The 17,807-nt window shown below is 41.0% G+C and overlaps 1 protein-coding gene across 5 annotated transcripts in view; it reads left to right on the forward strand.

Moving 5' to 3' along the window:
• Window positions 1–17,807, forward strand: part of FHAD1 (forkhead associated phosphopeptide binding domain 1) — a 58,698-nt gene that overhangs the window by 32,224 nt on the left and 8,667 nt on the right. For 3 of the 5 annotated variants that reach the window (XM_050931529.1, XM_050931532.1, XM_050931530.1), the window contains 9 exons: window positions 1,714–1,784; window positions 2,121–2,258; window positions 3,621–3,728; window positions 4,523–4,612; window positions 5,318–5,543; window positions 6,263–6,344; window positions 7,419–7,525; window positions 8,334–8,493; window positions 9,109–9,458. In XM_050931529.1, coding sequence (XP_050787486.1) covers window positions 1,714–1,784; window positions 2,121–2,258; window positions 3,621–3,728; window positions 4,523–4,612; window positions 5,318–5,543; window positions 6,263–6,344; window positions 7,419–7,525; window positions 8,334–8,493; window positions 9,109–9,271 — 1,145 coding nt within the window. In that variant the 3' untranslated portion in view covers window positions 9,272–9,458. Of the gene's footprint in view, window positions 1–1,713; window positions 1,785–2,120; window positions 2,259–3,620; window positions 3,729–4,522; window positions 4,613–5,317; window positions 5,544–6,262; window positions 6,345–7,418; window positions 7,526–8,333; window positions 8,494–9,108; window positions 9,459–13,971; window positions 14,108–15,545; window positions 15,671–16,685; window positions 16,782–17,807 lie in introns of those variants that run through there. The other 2 variants (XM_050931534.1, XM_050931533.1) reach the window with 2 other exon arrangements.

Consider the following 17,807-nt stretch of genomic DNA (forward strand, 5'->3'; position numbering starts at 1 on the left):
GCATTGAGAAGAGGGGAAATTAACTTTTCTCTCACATGGTGCTTGCATACAGAGCTATAAAAATTGAATCTACTCATACAATTTGAATTAAAAGGGTGCAAAAAGGCCTAAGAATGCCATTTACCTAAGAGAAAGTTGATTCCTCCTCTTTTGAAGGAATCCCCAAAGCAGAAATAAGTCAAAACACAGCCACAATGGCAGCATCATTAAGCAACACCATCATTTTGTGATCATCCTTTCAGGGGAAAGTACTAGTTTCCAGCTGTTCTTAAAATGAGCCTCAGTTAAGGAGTACATTTTATTGTGGCTGTGTTCCAGGTATTGGCCCATTGATTTCTTTGATTATTTTGCATGATCTCTTTAAATAGCTATAGTTTCCTTAGCTTAAAAAATATCCTGTAGCATGTTACAGACCACGGTGGTCATGAAACCACATGGGTGTGGTATGCATATGTTTTCCACACCTCTTACCCAATTAGCAGATGACGACAGGGGTAAATTGTCTGTATCTTGAATAACACATCCAAAATGACATCTACTCTGCATTTTGGGGATCTGTATACCAATAACAATCCTTAGCACTTGACAAACATGACACTCCTCACACCACACCTGTGAAGTAGCTAATTATTATCCCCATGTCGCACACAAGGACACTGAAGCACAGAGAGGTTTAGGAGAGTCACTGGTGGAGCTGGGACAAGAACCCAGGAGTTCTTGGCTTTCTTGCTACTAGCCAGGGCTGCCTCTCCAGTATGAGCAAGTGATTCTTATCCAGTGACAATATGCTGCTCCATGGAAGTGTGATTGTCATACAATGAAAAAGCTGGTAGTTGTGCCCTCTTCATCACAGGTTAGTTACTGCATAAATAAATGAATAGGCAGTGTGTTCCTTTCCTATGTGAAAACAGCAGAAGGGGAGAATTTATACTCATTAACCCACTACTTATGAGGACGAAAGCATGAACCACATCTTCTCAGGGCTGAGGGACAGCATGGAAAGGGCATAGCAGGTGGCCTCAAATTCACACATAAGTCAGAAAATCCTGAACAATAGATTTTAAGACAATCATCTAGGTCTCAGCCCATTCCACATAGTGTCCCCACCTGAGTGTGACTCCAGGTTCTTCCCCTGCATTAGTAGCAATACTTATTTTGTTGCCAGACCACCACACCCAGTCTCATGTGTATTGTAACGTGTCACAAAGGCCATGGAGGGGAGAGGGAGAAGGAGGAGGGCAAAAAATTATGCTGCTCCAAGTTATATCGACTCCTGCAGTTGTTTCCCTCATTTGTTTTATGTATCTGTGAGATGAACATGCCGTGCAGAGTGTCTGTTCCTTGATTTCTCCTTGCCCCTTCCCTTCTCAGAGCATGGGTTGTGCACATGTAGTTGGTAAAGAGGGGGCTAGTAGCAGCTACACCGTGGCATTGGATTATTCCAGGGAGGCCATTTTCTGACTCTCTTGGCTCTATTTGGTCTCCTCAGCACTGTAAAAAGGAGAGGAGAATAGAACCTATAGTGAGGACAGTGAAATCTAGGATTAAAAAGGCCAACCTTGAAGCTATTGATTTAGAAAGCAAAACAAAGGCTAGGCCTTTCCATGCATCATCACATTCCGTCAGTAAATGACCAGAAGTGAGAAAATCCCTAGGTAATACAAAAAGAGATTATATAAACCCCTGTCAATTTAATTTTCATTTCTTACCAAGGAATGGCCTCATACATGAAGAGTCTGCTGGAGAATAATCATGAAACCGTGAACAGAATTGAAACATTGCAGGTAAAAAAAAAAAGTCACGAGACTCTTTATTAGTGGATTAGTATTAAAAGAAAATATGGTGATAACTATTAGTGATCTGGTTTAGAGACCTTGACTGATTAATCCAGAGTGGAACAGAGATGTGAAGTGTAGGATATGCCTGCAATGCAGTGTTATGGAAACATTCTATGTCCAATGCCAGTTTTATAGCTGAATTCACTAATTACAAATGTTGTTTAAACATAATTCTTTTCTGAACAGTTTGTTAAAATGTTAGTGAACGTCCACATGATTCCTTCTCGTTATGTTTAAAGAGTCAGTTCCTTAATATCTTTGTTTTCTAATATTTTTCTATAGGCCCAATTAGACAAATTACAGGAATCCCAGAATTCTCTGCTACACGAAAAGCTGAATGAGCTACAAGTGGAACATGAGAAAGAATTACAGGACAAGATAAAACTAATACTTTTAGAAAAAGAGAAAGAAAATAGAAAGGTATAGTAAAGCAGTTTATTTTTTAAAATGTTTCTTTTATGCTCAAACAGTATATACAAATACATTGTTGTGTTTTGCATGTATAAAGAAGAAAATCTCTAGCCCCAAAATTCAGATCCAGATCCAAACTTCTAAAAAGTCCAGGGGTGAAATCCTGGCAGCTTTGAAGTCAATGGGAGTTTTGCCATTGTCTTCAACGGAGCCAGGATTTTACCCCAGATCTGGTGCTCTGCTTTGGGCCTATGTCTGTATGTTTCTGTTAAAGCGAGGAGAGAGATCAAGACTCGCAATTACTGCACAAATGCTAAATGAATATAAGAAGGAGCCAGTAGAAAACAATTATGTCGCTGTTAAAAGCATTGTTATCTAAGGTTTAGAGCAGCAAATTGAGAATCAGGAGCCCTTCTGTTCACAGCTCCGCAGCTGAATCCTAATTTGAGACTGGGCAAGAAAATGTAAACCATTCTGTATATCAGATGACTGATATTTCAAATGGAATAACAATAGATTAATTTACCTCACAGTATGTTTGTGAAGTGCTTTGATAATTTTGTATGAAAGATGGTTTATAGAAGTACTATAATGTATTCAGTAATGATATTGTTTAGAATAACTCCCCGGGAGGCTGAAGCTGGAATCTACATCTCACCTTTACCTCCCCCTTCACATGCCCTCACTGGTATAATACATATTATAAGGCTGTTTGTGAATGGTGAGATGATGGCATAAATGTATCCCTTTGTAAAATTGCTGTAGCCTCTGTTATGGAAACACCCCTCCACAATTGAATATATCAGCATATATATTTGTGAAGAAAAATATCCCTGTTAGATCAGATTTTGGTCTGTGACTTTACCAGTCTTCACTGACTTCCTTTAAATTCAGGGAAATACAGATCTTCAGAAAATCCGGGGTTAGTGGGGACAGAGGGGGTAGGGGGGAGACACTTTATTTAAAAAACAATCAGTTCTCTCCAGCTTGACTTAATTTCTTGCTAGCAGCCATCTTTCAAATGACACTGTGTATTACAAATTTGCCTGAATTATTCATCAGTCTCCTCTTGAACTTCCTTCCCAGACTTCTGGTTTTCAAATTAACCAGTTGATCAGCAGACCATGCACTTTCCTTTTTCTTTTTGTCATCTCTGCAGTGTCTCTGATGAAGCATTCTTCACTCTTCTTTTTAACATTGTGCCAAGTCCAGCTAATCTTCCTTCTTAATCCATCCTCCCTCCAAAACCCTGACTCCTGTTAGTCGCTCTCTGCATTTTCCGTCTCAACAATGTCCTCCCTCTAACTAATATTTCTTTATTTGTTACGTGAACCGTTGGCACTTGGGTGATAATTTGATATGATGTCTCAGATTCTGGACAGTGCTGTTGCCCAGGAAAAAGACAAATTAAAGTTATCTGTGGAGGAAGAAAAGATAAAGGTCCAACATTTGGAAGATCAGTGGAGACATATGACTGAGGTATTTAGAAATCCAAAGAGATGAAATAGAACATCTGACATTCCCATTTTCAAAATCCACTCTAATCTTGGAGCCCATTGGACTGTATTCCATGAGGGGTTTCAGTGTCAGGCAAAACTCAAAGAGGAGGTGAATGTGTTAGCTATACATCCGACATGTGTATGCACACACCAAACACACATGCTTTGGGAAAACCTGTTTTAAGTGTGTGCCAATCATCCATAGGGCTCTGAAATGATTAAAAACCTAGAAGCAAGGGAAGCAGCTAGCAGGTAAAGCAGATGAGGATCTGCACCACTTCCTTTATAGTCAGATCAATGCACCTGCAGCTGTATTTCTTTGCAGCAACAATGATGTGCAGACAAGTTCTCTTCCCTGTTGATGTTCCCAGGCCTATATATACTTGCTTTGTCCCTATTCAAAAGGATATATTTGGCACCAATTGGAATTAACTCTGGTACAGTAATAGCTAGTGACCTGACATTTTTTTAAATACTTAATATTCACAATTAAAAAAATAATTACTTATTATTTCTTAATTTATTGCAAAGTCCTGGTGCTTAAATAAAAAAATAAATCATGTTTATGACTATGAGTCAAATTCACTATTGGTGTAAGAGGGCACATCACCATTGACTTCAGTGGGCATGTGCCTACTTACACATGATTAATGTTCCCAGAGGTTACGCTTATAGAATGGGTTGAGTGGGATTCAAATAGATTTCAACTCTGTTAGGAATGAAAGGAAAGAGTCTGCTTCTTTTTTCTCATCTACTGCTTATTTTCTGATTTAGATAATTGAACTTAAAATGAAAGAAGAAGAAATTGTAAATGCCAAACTGAGAGAAGCAGTGGACAGCTTAGAAGAGGCTAGAAAGAGAGAGGTAACTACAGTACAGAGGAGAATAGATTTACTAGGTTTTGCATTATACACATTTTTGTTTGAATGCAATTTCTTCATTGCACCTCGATGAGCCAGGACAGTTCAAGCACATCCAGAGCCCCCTGCAAACCTATTAATTTGAGGGGTCACCTCCTAGGGAACTGTAACCCACAGGAAAAGTTTGTGGATATTGTAGTAGTAGCTCATAGTTTTAGCTCTGTAGGGCCCAAGCTCAAGCAGGGTCAGTTACATAATCAAACTCCACCAGTCCACACTTATAGTTGAAATTATGAGATGGGTTGAGAGCTGGGGGAAGAAGAGGGGAACCAGAACAAGGGACAGGGAATAGGCAGCACACTGGCAGTGTCCAAGGGAAGCTGAAACCACCTTCGTTGGGGGAAGTGACAGCAACACATAGGCTGCAGTAGCTGGATCCCTGAAGCAGGGGAAGCAGCCAGTAAGTGAGAGAGCTAAAAAGGCAAGAACCTCAGCCCGCCCACAAACGTCAACTATCTCCACTTTCCCTTTGGAACCAGTTCCAAAATGTTGGGGCAGAGACTGGGAACGGTTCTCAGGTCTTGCTACTGTTCATGACACACAGCTTGTTCATTCACTTCTTTTATGATATGGAAGAAAAGTTCGGAGCAGAGCTTTGAAAAATTTCCGTAGAAAATTTCTCAGAGGCTTCTTAATAAATGTTTCCTAGACCATGTTGCAAGAGCACCTGTTGATGCAGGGCAAACATCTAACACTCATTCAGGATGAGAATGAGTCACTGAAGCAGAAACTTCAGAAAGAGATAATGGAATATAAAGAACAAATCAAGCAACATTCAGAGACAATTGTGGCTTTAGAAGACAGACTAATGGAAGCCACAGAGCATCAGAAGACTCTAGAGGAGGAAAATGTAGCTTTGCGGGGAAAAATAGAAAGTAGGTAAATGGATGTATGGGAGCTGTTTTTTATTATTATAATAAATGCTCGGCTACTGTTAAATTAGCTGCATATTTACAGAAACTATAGTACATTGACTTCTACTCTGGAAGAGCATTCTCTTGTGTGTTACTCTGAGATCTGGATATCTTAGTAATTCAGTGATAACATGAATCAGAGTATGAATAATATATTTATGAAAAGTCTTTTATTTTACTATATTTTCTAGTATGACTTTTCCAGATGCACTCAGGCCCTGCTTTAGTGAAGGATCTGTAACCCTTGAAATCAATTAGACTTAAGCCCATACTTAGAGTTAAGCATGTATCAAGTGCAGCTGAATAGGGATGGACTTTCGTACAAGTTTAAAAGCTTTCCTGAATTGGGGCCTAAGTGACTGACAGGATGAAGGACCAAATCTAACATTTTCTGTATAATGTGCCATGGTTACTAAGCCAAATATTTCCTTGTAGTGGCTTGCTGTCTATTAATACAAAGATGTGAATGACCGGATTTGAACAGACAGACTTACAAAAAGAAAGACCCTAATCAAATAACGTAATTCGTTTGTTGGGAAATCTACTGAACAATCTCTCAAAAGCCCTCTATTAAACTCAGTCACATCACAAAGACAAACAGACCTCGAGTATGCATAGATTTTGAGAATAAACTAGTAACTTAGTTGATTGTAGCTAGTCTGTTTAATTTTTGACTTTAGTATTTCAGAAAGAGCCTCAGAAGTCAGCATCGTCTGTTTCACAAGAGCTTTCTGACAATGAAGAGGCCCATGTTCTTCTGATGTAAGCAGCTGACAACTATTCTCTGATTTTGATCATCACGTAAAAGGGTTTAAGGAGAAAACTAGCAATCAGCATCAGACTTTTTACAATAAGCCCCCTTTATACCACTCTGGCGATATAAAGGAGCCTCCCCATGGGTGTTAATGGAAGTTATTCATGCTTTCAGGTCCCTAAGGGTATATCTACACAGCAAAGAAAAACCCATGGCTGGCCCATGCCAGCTGATTTGGACTCATGGGGCTTAGGCTGCTGGGCTGTTTCATTGCCTTGTAGATTGCTGGACTCGGGCTGGAGCCTGAACCCTGAGACCCTCCCCCTTGCAGGGTCCTAGAGCTTGGGCTCCAGCCCAAGCCTGGAAATCTTCACAGCAATCAAACAACCCCACAGTCCAAGCCTGCGAGCCCAAGTCAGCTGGCATGGGCCAGCCATGGCTTTTTCTTTGCTTTGTAAATGAGACTCAGGCCCAGAACATCTAGTAAATGTGCATAGAGTCCCATCTAAATGTGAAATAATTCGTACATAAGAGGGGAGCCAGTCTTTATATCATCTTATTTTGTGGTTTTTCTTCAGCTCAGTATCATTTCTGGGGACTTTAAGTATAGTGAGCCACAAAAACATAGAGCATGTAGTTCTGATATTGCCTGGACTACTACATTCATTGCTTTTGTGGGTTTGAGTATGGATGGCCAATGTACTTCCCATAGGCCAAGTGATGGCTCTCAGAGTTCTACACGGATCCACAGCTGCTCTCATCTTCACTGTTGAGCTGTATCCAGCTGAGACTATGTTATATAGTGTTTTACCTTGATTGGAGTAGGTCTGATGCAAAATACCATGTCATTTTATCTGTCATCCATTCTTCAACATCTAGGCACGTTATCTTGAATTAAGAAGTGAGAGAGACAGTAATACCTAACTCTACGTGCCTGGATTTAGGGGATTTAAAATCACATTTTTAAAATAATGTGTGTGTATTACTTATATGATCTTACCCTATATGACATGTACACTTTAAGTAATATTAATCTTTCAAATGAAATCGGGTTTTGCAATTATCTGCCTCATGAATTTCAGAGGAGAATTAGCAGCTGCTCGGAAGGAAATCCAGTCCAAGCAGGCTATCATTTTGGGATTAAAGAAAGACCTCTCAGAAGCCAAAGCCAGAATGTCGGACATGATAGGTTTGTGAAATGTATCATGTGACTTACAATACTGCCATGACTTCCCCCAATACATACTTAGAGAATAGGTGTTGGTGGAAGGAGAAACAAGAATGTGAAAATGGATATTATTTTCTCACTGGAACATTTTCATTGAGGTTTAGGCAAAAGCAAATTGGCTGGTTTTCAGAAAGTGCTCAGCATCAATCTTCTGAAAGTCAAGCCCCTTTAAGATGTCTCAAGTTGGATATCCAAAATCACTAGACACTTTTGAAAAATTTGGCCAGAATTCTTAAATGCTTTATCCTTTAGGGGCTTAAATATTGTATTCTGCATAGGAAGGAAGGAATATTGTGGAATGAAGTCTGAAAAAATAGTTTTAAAACTAGAATTGTGTGCATCTGATTTATTTAGTGTGCTGGTAACCATGGAATATGGGTGCATGTACCTACACTACAAACAGGATATTCATTTAAACAATAAACAATACAGCCTATCTCATCTCAGTACTTTTCCAACCTAGAAGGAAAACTTCACTAGCATGATATAGACACAACTGCTGAAGTGAAAAGATATACCTCGCTCTGGGTTCTGAGGGGCAATAAACGCAAGCTCTAATGGACTGCCAGAGTGAGTGAGCTCTGTAGCGGAGGTCCTTGGGTGTACACAGCTATGGACTGTCGGAAAAAGCACCTTCATTGTTCTCAACCATCGTGACGTTGCATTGAGAAGAGAAGCATTCTCCAAGACCCTGATCCTAATAGAGTTGAAGGCACCTAGCATCAGGCACTAAGGTAGCCAATAACCACTGAAACCTCTCTCCATGCAGGAGAACTCAATGAGAAACAAAAGATGGAACTGGAGCGGAACCTAATTCTTGTTAGAAGCCAAGAGAGTGAACTGAACATGCTTAGAGAGAAGCTATTTGCGATGTCAGACCTTGTGGACAAGAAGGATAAAGATCTGAGAACTTCAGCTGAAGAATTAAGGTATAAACCACCTCAACATACAGAATAGCAGAGGCTGAGCTAACCAGCCCAGCAAAAAAACCCACTGACTTCATAAGTCAAATGAGTATTTCGTTTAGATAACTACTTCCCATGGAAACATTTTAAAATGTAAATTTTTACTTTCCTCTGTAGAAATTTCAAACAATTGAGGGTATGGCTACACTTGAAATTTCAAAGCGCTGCCGTGTGAGTGTAGTCGGAGCGCCAGCGCTGGGAGAGAGCTCTCCCAGTGCTGCATGTAAACCACATCCCTTACGGGTGTAGCTTGCAGCGCTGGGAGCCGCGCTCCCAGCGCTGCGGCAGTGATTACACGGAGGCTTTACAGTGCTGTATCTTGCAGCACTCAGGGGGGTATTTTTTCACACCCCTGAGCGCAAAAGTTGCAGCGCTGTAAAGTGCCAGTGTAGCCATGGCCTTATACAGGGATTTGGAAGAGCCATTGAAAATTGAGTTGTAGCTAAATCACTGCTAGTTATCTCTTCCTATCTATGCATTTGTATGCTTTAATAGTTATTCATGTTGCTGTTTTCAGCAGACTGATTATTCACCTTCACCCATCATCCTCTTGGGCAATATTTTCTACTCTTGACACAGGCATACGAAAGAAAAACTGAAAAAGCTGAAGCATGCAGCAAAAGAAAAGGAGAGTGAATTTGAAAAGCTACCACAAACAGATGTGCAAGCCAGTAATACCACAAAGGATGAAGTCCCCAACACCAAAAAGGCAAGTCCAAATCAAAACGAGTCAAGAAACTGAGGATGCAGTAGACTAAACTGAATAATAAAGGATAAGCAGTTGTTAAATAAAGAAAACCTAGAGCAAGATGTTCTTGATGCAGTAACAGAATCAAACTGAGCGAGCAAGCCCTGGTCAACAATCTGTGAGAAGCAGGATCCAGAGATCAAAAGGAAGAGAGAGAAAGGATCCACAGATGATATGTATTTCATAACATTGCCTTTGGATTGGAGATTTTTGTTTCACTAAGGGCTGCTCTTTAATCAGACACTGCTCCTGATTCTGATCTCACTTACCCCAAGTCCACTTACATGAGAGCACACCAGTTGAAGTCCATGGAGTGACAGGTGTAAAACTGTACAATGGTGAAATAAGAATCAGACTGCTGGATCCATTGCTTTCTGGCATATATTTGAAATTTTCACTGCCAGATTTGGTGCTCTAGGCAGCTGTGAGGGAATGAGGTGGAGGGTTGTATTTACTTCCCGCCTTTAGGTGGATTGGGCCAGGGAGCCACATTTTTAGTCTCAGACCAGAGCAACAGAAAAGGTTGGTTACTCACTGCCTTGATGAGTCTAATGCTTTCCAGCAGGCTTTCCTGGTATCTGTGTTTGTAGTGGTAATCGTTTTATTGCGCAGCTGTGTGCTATCTATGTTATGCACCATCAGGTTGTGCACCTAACTATCCTAAGCCATTGCATAATCTGACTATTGCTACCCTTGTCATTCCTTCACTTTCCCCCACCCTGCCTCTTCTATTCTTTAACCTCTTCTGCTGCATCTCATCTTAAATTAGAGTTCACATGTTTTCAAGGCAAGGATTGTATCTTTCTATGTGTTTGTGCAATTTGTACTGCAAAAAGGTGCTGAATTTGATTGGGGCCTTTGGGTGCTACCTCAATACCAATAAATGTGATATTAATGTAGATGTGGGATTTATGATGGATGGCTTTATTGACCATAATACTACTAAGAGGAAAATGATAAAAAGACTTGAAGGTATAGTGGCTTTAAAGTTCTTGAACAAGAGTTTGTTTACTTGGCTTTGTCATAGAAGTACATTCACTGTTAGACAAGCAGCATTCTCTAATGGGCTACGCCCAGGACTGAGAGTCAGAAACTTCTCTACCCAGTTCTGCCAATTCTGCCACTGACATGTTGGCCCTGGGCAAATCGCTTACACTGAAATTCTCAAAAGTGGTTTCTTTTAACTTCAATGGCAGTTGTCAATGCTCTGTACTTGGGAAAGTCCAGGCCCAAGGTGGCACCTTTAGAGACTAAGGCCATGTCTACACTTACAGTTTTGCAGCGCTGGTAGTTACAGCTGTGTTCGTACAGCTGTGTAGGGCCAGCGCTGCAGTGTGGCCACGCTGACAGCTACCAGCGCTGCAGTGTGGCCACATTTGCAGCACTTGCAGCGCTGTTGGGAGTGGTGCATTGTGGGCAGCTATCCCAGCATTCAAGTGGCTGCAACGTGCTTTTCAAAAGAGGGGGGAGGGGTGGAATGTGACAGGGAGCGTGGAGGAGACAGACAGAATGGATTTTTGGAGTTGACACTGTTCTCAGCTCCCTGCCTTGCAAGTTCTAAGGACTGTGCCTACCTTCAATCATTTTAAAAGTTCTAACTCCCTTCCCCCACTCCTCTCTCATTCACTAAATGCAAATTATGTACTTCTAAATACCCGTCAGACCAGATCAGCAACTGCTCAACACGGACTTCCCCCTCCCCCCCGCCGTGTGAGAGTGCTGTTTCTCTCTTCAAGCAAACAGCTGTGACCATTCCAAAGTAATTCCCCTGCCTGCCTCCGCTCGCTCAGCAAACAGGAGCTGTGTTTGTTTTTTAAATAAGCAGTTTGGCTGAACTCCGAGCTCTCCCTTTCTTCCGGTTTGTTGTGGACAGGAATTCTGGGATACCTCCTTATACCCCAGAGGTCAATAAAAGCCCTGGTGGGCGTCCACACTTGCTGACCAGCGCTGGATCACCAGCGCTGGAATCCCTACACCCGAGGCTCGACCGGGTGTACAGCCAGCGCTGCAACCAGGGAGTTGCAGCGCTGGCCGTGCTTTGCAAGTGTGGCCACATCCTAAGTTGCAGCGCTGTAACCCCCTCACCAGCGCTGCAACTCTCTAGTGTAGCCATGGCCTAACAAATTTATTTGGGCATAAGCTTTCATGGGCTAAAACCCACTTCATCAAAATCATTAGCAACCTTTGAAATATTTAACCTCTCTCATCAGGAATCATAACACTCAAAAACCAGTAGGAGAACACTTTAACCTGTCTGGTCATTCAATGACAGACCTGCTGGTGGCAATTTTGCAACAGGAAAGCTTCAAAAACAGACTCCAACGAGAAACTGCTGAGCTGGAATTGATATGCAAACTAGATACAATCACCTTAGGTTTGAACAGGGACTGGGAATGGCTGAGCCATTACAAATATTGAATCTATCTCCCCTTGTAAGTATTCTCACACTTATCAAACTGTCTGTACTGGGCTGTCTTGATTATCACTTCAAAAGTTTTTTTTCCTTACTTAATTGGCCTCTCAGAGTTGGTAAGACAACTCCCACCTTTTCATGCTCTCTGTATGTGTATATATATCTCCTCAATATATGTTTCATTCCATGCATCTGAAGAAGTGGGCTGTAGCCCACAAAAGCTTATGCTCAAATAAATTTGTTAGTCTCTAAAGTGCCACAAGTACTTCTGGTTTTTTTTTTTCAAAAAATTGAGTACTCAAAATCACTAGTTTCAGAGTGGCAGCTGTGTTAGACTGTATCGACAAAAACAACGAGGAATCCTTGTGGCACCTTAGAGACTAACAAATTTATTTGGGCATAAGCTTTCGTGGGCTAAAACCCACTTCATCAAAATCATTAGCAACTTTTGAAATATTTAACCTCTCTCATTTCCCCTTCTGAAAACTCAGGATAACAGTTTTTACATACTGCACAGGCATTTTGTGATGATTACTTAGCTAATGTTTGTACAGCTGTTTTGCAAATATGAAGTGTTGAAAGTGCTAAGTGTTGTTATAATTGCCAATTAGATTGTGTAAAGCAGCTTGAAAAAAAGATACCATGCTCTAGCTCTCCCACAGCACATTCCTATTCTTTCATGTGATACATAGGCAGGGCCGGCACTTCCATTTAGGCGACCTAGGCAGTTGCCTAGGGCACCAGGATGTGGGGGGGCGGCATTTTGCCACCCTTGGTGGCAATTCAGCGGCAGGGGGTCCTTCCGCGCTCCGGGTCTTCAGTGGCAATTCAGCGGCGGGTCCTTCACTCACTCTGGGACCCGCCGCTGAAGTGCCCCGAAGACCGGGAGTGCAGAAGGACCCCCCCGCCGCAGAATTGCCGCCGACTGGGAGTGCAGAAGGACCCCTGCCTAAGGCGCCAAAAACCCTGGCGCCGCTCCTGTACGTAGGCAGATAAGGTCTAATGTACGGTATAGGATATTTTTGCGAATCAGAAAAGGGAAAATTGTGCACTGTTTTCCTGCTTTGTATTGAAATGCTGTGTATATATTACTGTCAAAAATACAACCTTTTTGAATCTGTTCATAATAGCAGAAAGAGGTTTTTTAGTTAACATCTTTATGAAAATCCTCTGTAATAACAGGCAGAATGCAAGACGAATTGACTTGACTTATACAGCCAAAGTGGTGAATCGTAGCTGGGCGTTGCACTGAGAATTATCACCTGCCTCTTATTACACACGCAGGAGGTGGGGAAGTTTGCAGCTATATATGTGCAGCACTACTTATTTTTCATTTTATAAATGAATTGATTTTAAACAATATAATGAAAATAAGCATTGAGACTCTAGATAGTATCTTCCAGTTATCATTAGCTGGATGCAGTTTGAATTAACGTGCTTATATAGACATCTGTGTATATTAATCGTAAAGCCAGACACTGAACTGTGGTGGAATACTGAAATGCATAATTTATATATATTGTTAAAAAACAAATGGGGCGTAATGTATAAGATCAACTTCAGATGTGGCGTTCAGAGTGAATTGCTTTGAAAACAACGAACAAATCAATGTGAGATGCAGTTTCTTGAGAAGGCAGGGATGGAAATAATTGAAGAGAGCGGTGCCTTCATTTAAACCTCTGTTGAAAGGGGTTGAAAAAGCTGACTTAACATTCATTTTACACGTTGAGACCAATGCCGAATAAGCCGCATTGAGGAGTGGCGGCCGCCATCTTGGCTGACACAGCAGGGACTGAACCAGAGCCCTCCAGAGCTAAAACGTGTGAGCTGCAACAGCTTTAACTGAAGAGCCAAAACTTTGCAGTTAGGACAACTCCTGTCCTTTGTGGATTGATGCAGAGAGGGACCGATACCACACATTCTCCAGTGTGTTACATAGGCACTGCTGTCCAGCTGACTACTCCTGTTTTAATTCCTTATCTTTCAAACTGATGGAGAGAGCTACTTTTCCCACAGCACCCAGAATTTGATTCTCAAAACACCTAAGATGACCAGTACACGACTTCTAGCTGGTGAGATCAGAATCACAGCTACTGCAAGTGGGGTAATAGTTTTAAGGAAAGCTGCAGAATTTTAGGGCCCAAGCACCTGCATGCCTGTGTTTACTTTGAAGCAAGGTTATGATGTGGCAGTTATTCAAGAGTTACATGGTGCTTGTTTGTGCAGAGCAGAATAATTTGTAACATAATCAAGGATGGTTTGGATGGGTTTCTGATTTCAGAAGCAGACTTTGGACTTGGCGGACCTAGGAGCTAAATGTAAAGGCCTCAGACATGAGGAGATAATTCAGCGTCAAAAAGATGCACTGACTGAGCTCCGAGACAGAATCAAGACGCTGGAAAAGTCTCAGCCTTTAAGTAAGTACAGCATGCAATTCTTCTGCTAGAACATTTCTTGGTAGTTGTGTAGGTTGAATATAACTGAAAGGGATACTGGCCTCTTGTACAACAGTGAAAGAAATCAAATTTGTGATGTTGGGATTACTGAATTTTCGTAGTATGTCATGACTAAGGCCCCAGTCCTCCTCGGACTTATCCACGTGTTTAACATTAAGCTCGTGAGTAATCCCATGCAACAGAATAGGAATACTTAGATGTTTAAAGTTAAGCATGCATGTAAGTCTGTGCAAGAGTGGAGCGTAAACCAATAGAACGTTTAAAGCTAGGAAAGGCAACTAACCTACATTGTGCAACCATTGTCCTTATATGACCAAAATCTGCTCTTGCTTTCACCAGCGTAACTCCATAGAGTTGAATGGATTTACACGTCTGCAAAGCCAGGCCCATAGTTAAATAGTAATAGATGCATAGTGTGTATCATTCAGAGACAAGTGTATGTAGGTCTATACCTGTGAAGGGGCCATATTCTGCTCAGAGGTCAGCAAAATGAATCAGCAAGAAGAACCCTTTAATCTCTGTTCACTATATTTTAAGATTCAGATACAGAGCAGAGGTCTGACTAGACATCTAAATATCATGGGCCACATCTACTCCTGATATAAGCAGGTACAACTCCACTTAAGTCAATAGTTATCCCTGCTTATACCAGCAACGAACTTGGCTCTGCGAGCAGTATTAATACAGTAAGTTATATGTGTTTTTGCTGTAAGGTTCCTTTCCTGTTTTAATTTAACTTTTTAAATTGTTCTCTCTCTGGGTATGTCTACATCTGAAGCTTGGCAAAGTGATTCCCAGCTCGTGTTGACATGCTCACGCTGGCGCTCATCGAGCTAACATGCTAAAAATAGTCGTGTAGCTGCAGTTGCCGCGTGGCTAACCCATACTGAATACAAACGTGCCTGAACCCCCTGGGTACATAGTTAGCACAGCTAGCTTGTGCTACTGCTGGCTGTGTACCCTGCAACACTATTATATGTAGTGCACTAGCTAGATGAAAACTAGTGCAAGTATGTTTGTGCAAGCTGGGAATCATACCCCTAGCTCCAAGTATAGAAGTAGCCTCATTCTCTGTCCACAATTTATACATCTTCAGAAAAATACCGAAGATAAGTATAATCCCCATAAAATTCCGGAATTAGAATAGTAATTTCCAGTGCAATCCCTAAATTTCAAACCTTGAGTACAGTGTCTGATTACTAGATTTATTGTGGGTTCTGTCCCTGATTTTATGAGAAATACATTCCATGTGTCACCCATTTTATATTTATATTTTTACAGGAAAATGTATTTAGGAAATTTTGAGAACTATTATTAAAACAATGTGCTTTTAGTAAACATTACATCTTACATGTGACAATGTAACAACTTGCATGGGGGGGTTTTCTTGTTCCCTTAGCTATTAACGAGAAGGTTCCTGAGCCACTTATAGTGCTAAAGAAAGACCTATATGAGAAAATAGCTCAGAAAATAGGCTTAGAAAAGGAACACGTGCCATCATCAATAAAAAAAATGGAGGCCAAGGTAAACAGAATTTTATATGTTATTTTAGTTGTGGTTCATTAGAATACGTAGGAACATTTTTAAGGTGCAATAAGAAAACCTACAGATAAATATTCCTTAATATCTTTGACTTTTTAGTACAGTTCTTGAAGTCGTTTGTGTTTACAAAAAGTGACTTCTTATAACTATATCTATATAGAACTTGTCCAATATCTCTCTTCTTTAACTCAGCATTACACAATGAATGTTGAATTAACATTTTTAGGCTGAGATTTGCAAAGCTGCATAGAAGATTTGGACACCCAGTTCTCAATATTTTTCACTTAAAGAGAATAGTGCTGATTAACACCAGCAGAGGATCTGGCCCCACTGCCCCTACATCCTCTGTAGGTCCATCTTACTGTCTGCCTTTCGGCTGTGAATCATGCAAAAGGCAACAAAATGTATACGGAGAATAATAAAGGAACTCCCCTGATAGTGTGAATGAGTGTAAAAAACCAAGGAAGCCAATTGGTGGAATCAAGTGGAGTTTAAGTTGAAGTGAATGTTTTGATGTTCACATTATAGTTTTTTAAAATCATTTTCTGTCTTAAAAAGTCAATGGTAATATGGGCAAGCTCTAGCTAAAGAGAAGAGCGTGAATGTGATAGCAGGAAAAAATGAACAGTACACATGTAATCAAAACCCAAAAATCACTAGGCACTGAGCAAGAGGTGGACCCCAATTAAAAGCCGGTAGAAATCTTCATGTGGAGGTGGATAAGAGAAGAAAAGGTGGATAAGAGAAGAAAGAGGCATGGTTAACCAGAAATCAGGTGTGTTGAACATGTCATCTAGTGTAAGGAGATACTTGCTGACAGACCCTTTGTTTAGGCCAATACTGTACTTTGCACAACAACATAATAGGCCTTCTGACAGCCGGAAATGACACACTTTGACATTGGTGGGTATTTTTTTGGTTTGTTTGTTTTCTGTGGGAGGGAGAACAGGATTTGGTCTACAAGTAGTAAGGAGATCCATTATTCTATCTATTTCAGCTTCCAAGCCATTTTCCCAATACATATTCAAATGTAGCCTTAGAGAGGACAGCAAAGCTGGAAATGTCTGATGCTTTAGACCTCAGCGAGAAGATGGTATGTAAATAAAAAACAAGATACAATCACATTCAGGAACTGTATATTGTGGGTCCTGTTAAAATCAGTGTCAGAATTTAGTGATCAGCTTCCAAATACCCTGGGAGTCTCATGGATTTCTTAGAGTATGAATTCATATCTGCAGGAACGTCAAAACCTCTGTTAGCTGCCTGGGAAATATACAGTCCGAGCAGCTCCCAATGGCATGTGTTTCTTTTCCCTTCATTTTAATCTCCAAAAAAATGTTCCCTTGAAAGACCTTAGATCTTTGAATGTCTCCTTAGTATGGCGTTAAAATAAAGCCCAAATTAATTATGTAGCCAGACTGTCCTCCAGCTAATGGGCCCCTTGAATGGCATGATAGCTTACTGTAGTGGATATGTGCTGGAGTATGCTTTGCCTTAAAAGAAGAGAGGATATGTAGGAATAAATAGCCTGAGACATAGGGATTTTTAAAATATATTTTAATGAGTTTGGGAGCAAGTGCCATCCTTAACCTTCTCTAAAACACAGACCACACACACTATGTAAAGCCAAATACTCAGCCGCTTCATGAGGTTTGGCAATTTAGCAATGTTTAGTTCAAGCCTTTCCCCCAAGTTTAGCTGCTCCTAGGATTCCTACCTCAGAATGGCTCTTCTGTCTCTACTGCTGCCTGCCTTGTAGCAGGATGGGATTATGAGCCACGAGCATTAGCGAGTCAGCAAAACACACTAAATACTTTCCTGTCAGAATCAAGACTTGCTAGCAGAGCAGAGTGTTCCAGTCAAACATTACCAAACCTGTTGCACGTGTGATGCAAATATAAGAAGGGCTGTGTACATAGAGAAGCCCTGAAACTTCAGGAGACAGAGAGGACTGAGTGTTCCGTATGCGAATAAATGGTTGGGTATCCCTCTGACTGACTGGAAGTGGAAGACCGAGCCAAAAATCCAGTAAAACAACTGATTCAACTCCCATGCTGTGTTGAGGTGGAAGGCGTTTTTGCTGTATCACTCTAGGCCTTTATAGCCTGCCCATCATCTG

This window comes from Gopherus flavomarginatus, chromosome 21 (assembly GCF_025201925.1).
Source record: "Gopherus flavomarginatus isolate rGopFla2 chromosome 21, rGopFla2.mat.asm, whole genome shotgun sequence".
Classification (NCBI taxonomy): Eukaryota; Metazoa; Chordata; order Testudines; family Testudinidae; genus Gopherus; species Gopherus flavomarginatus.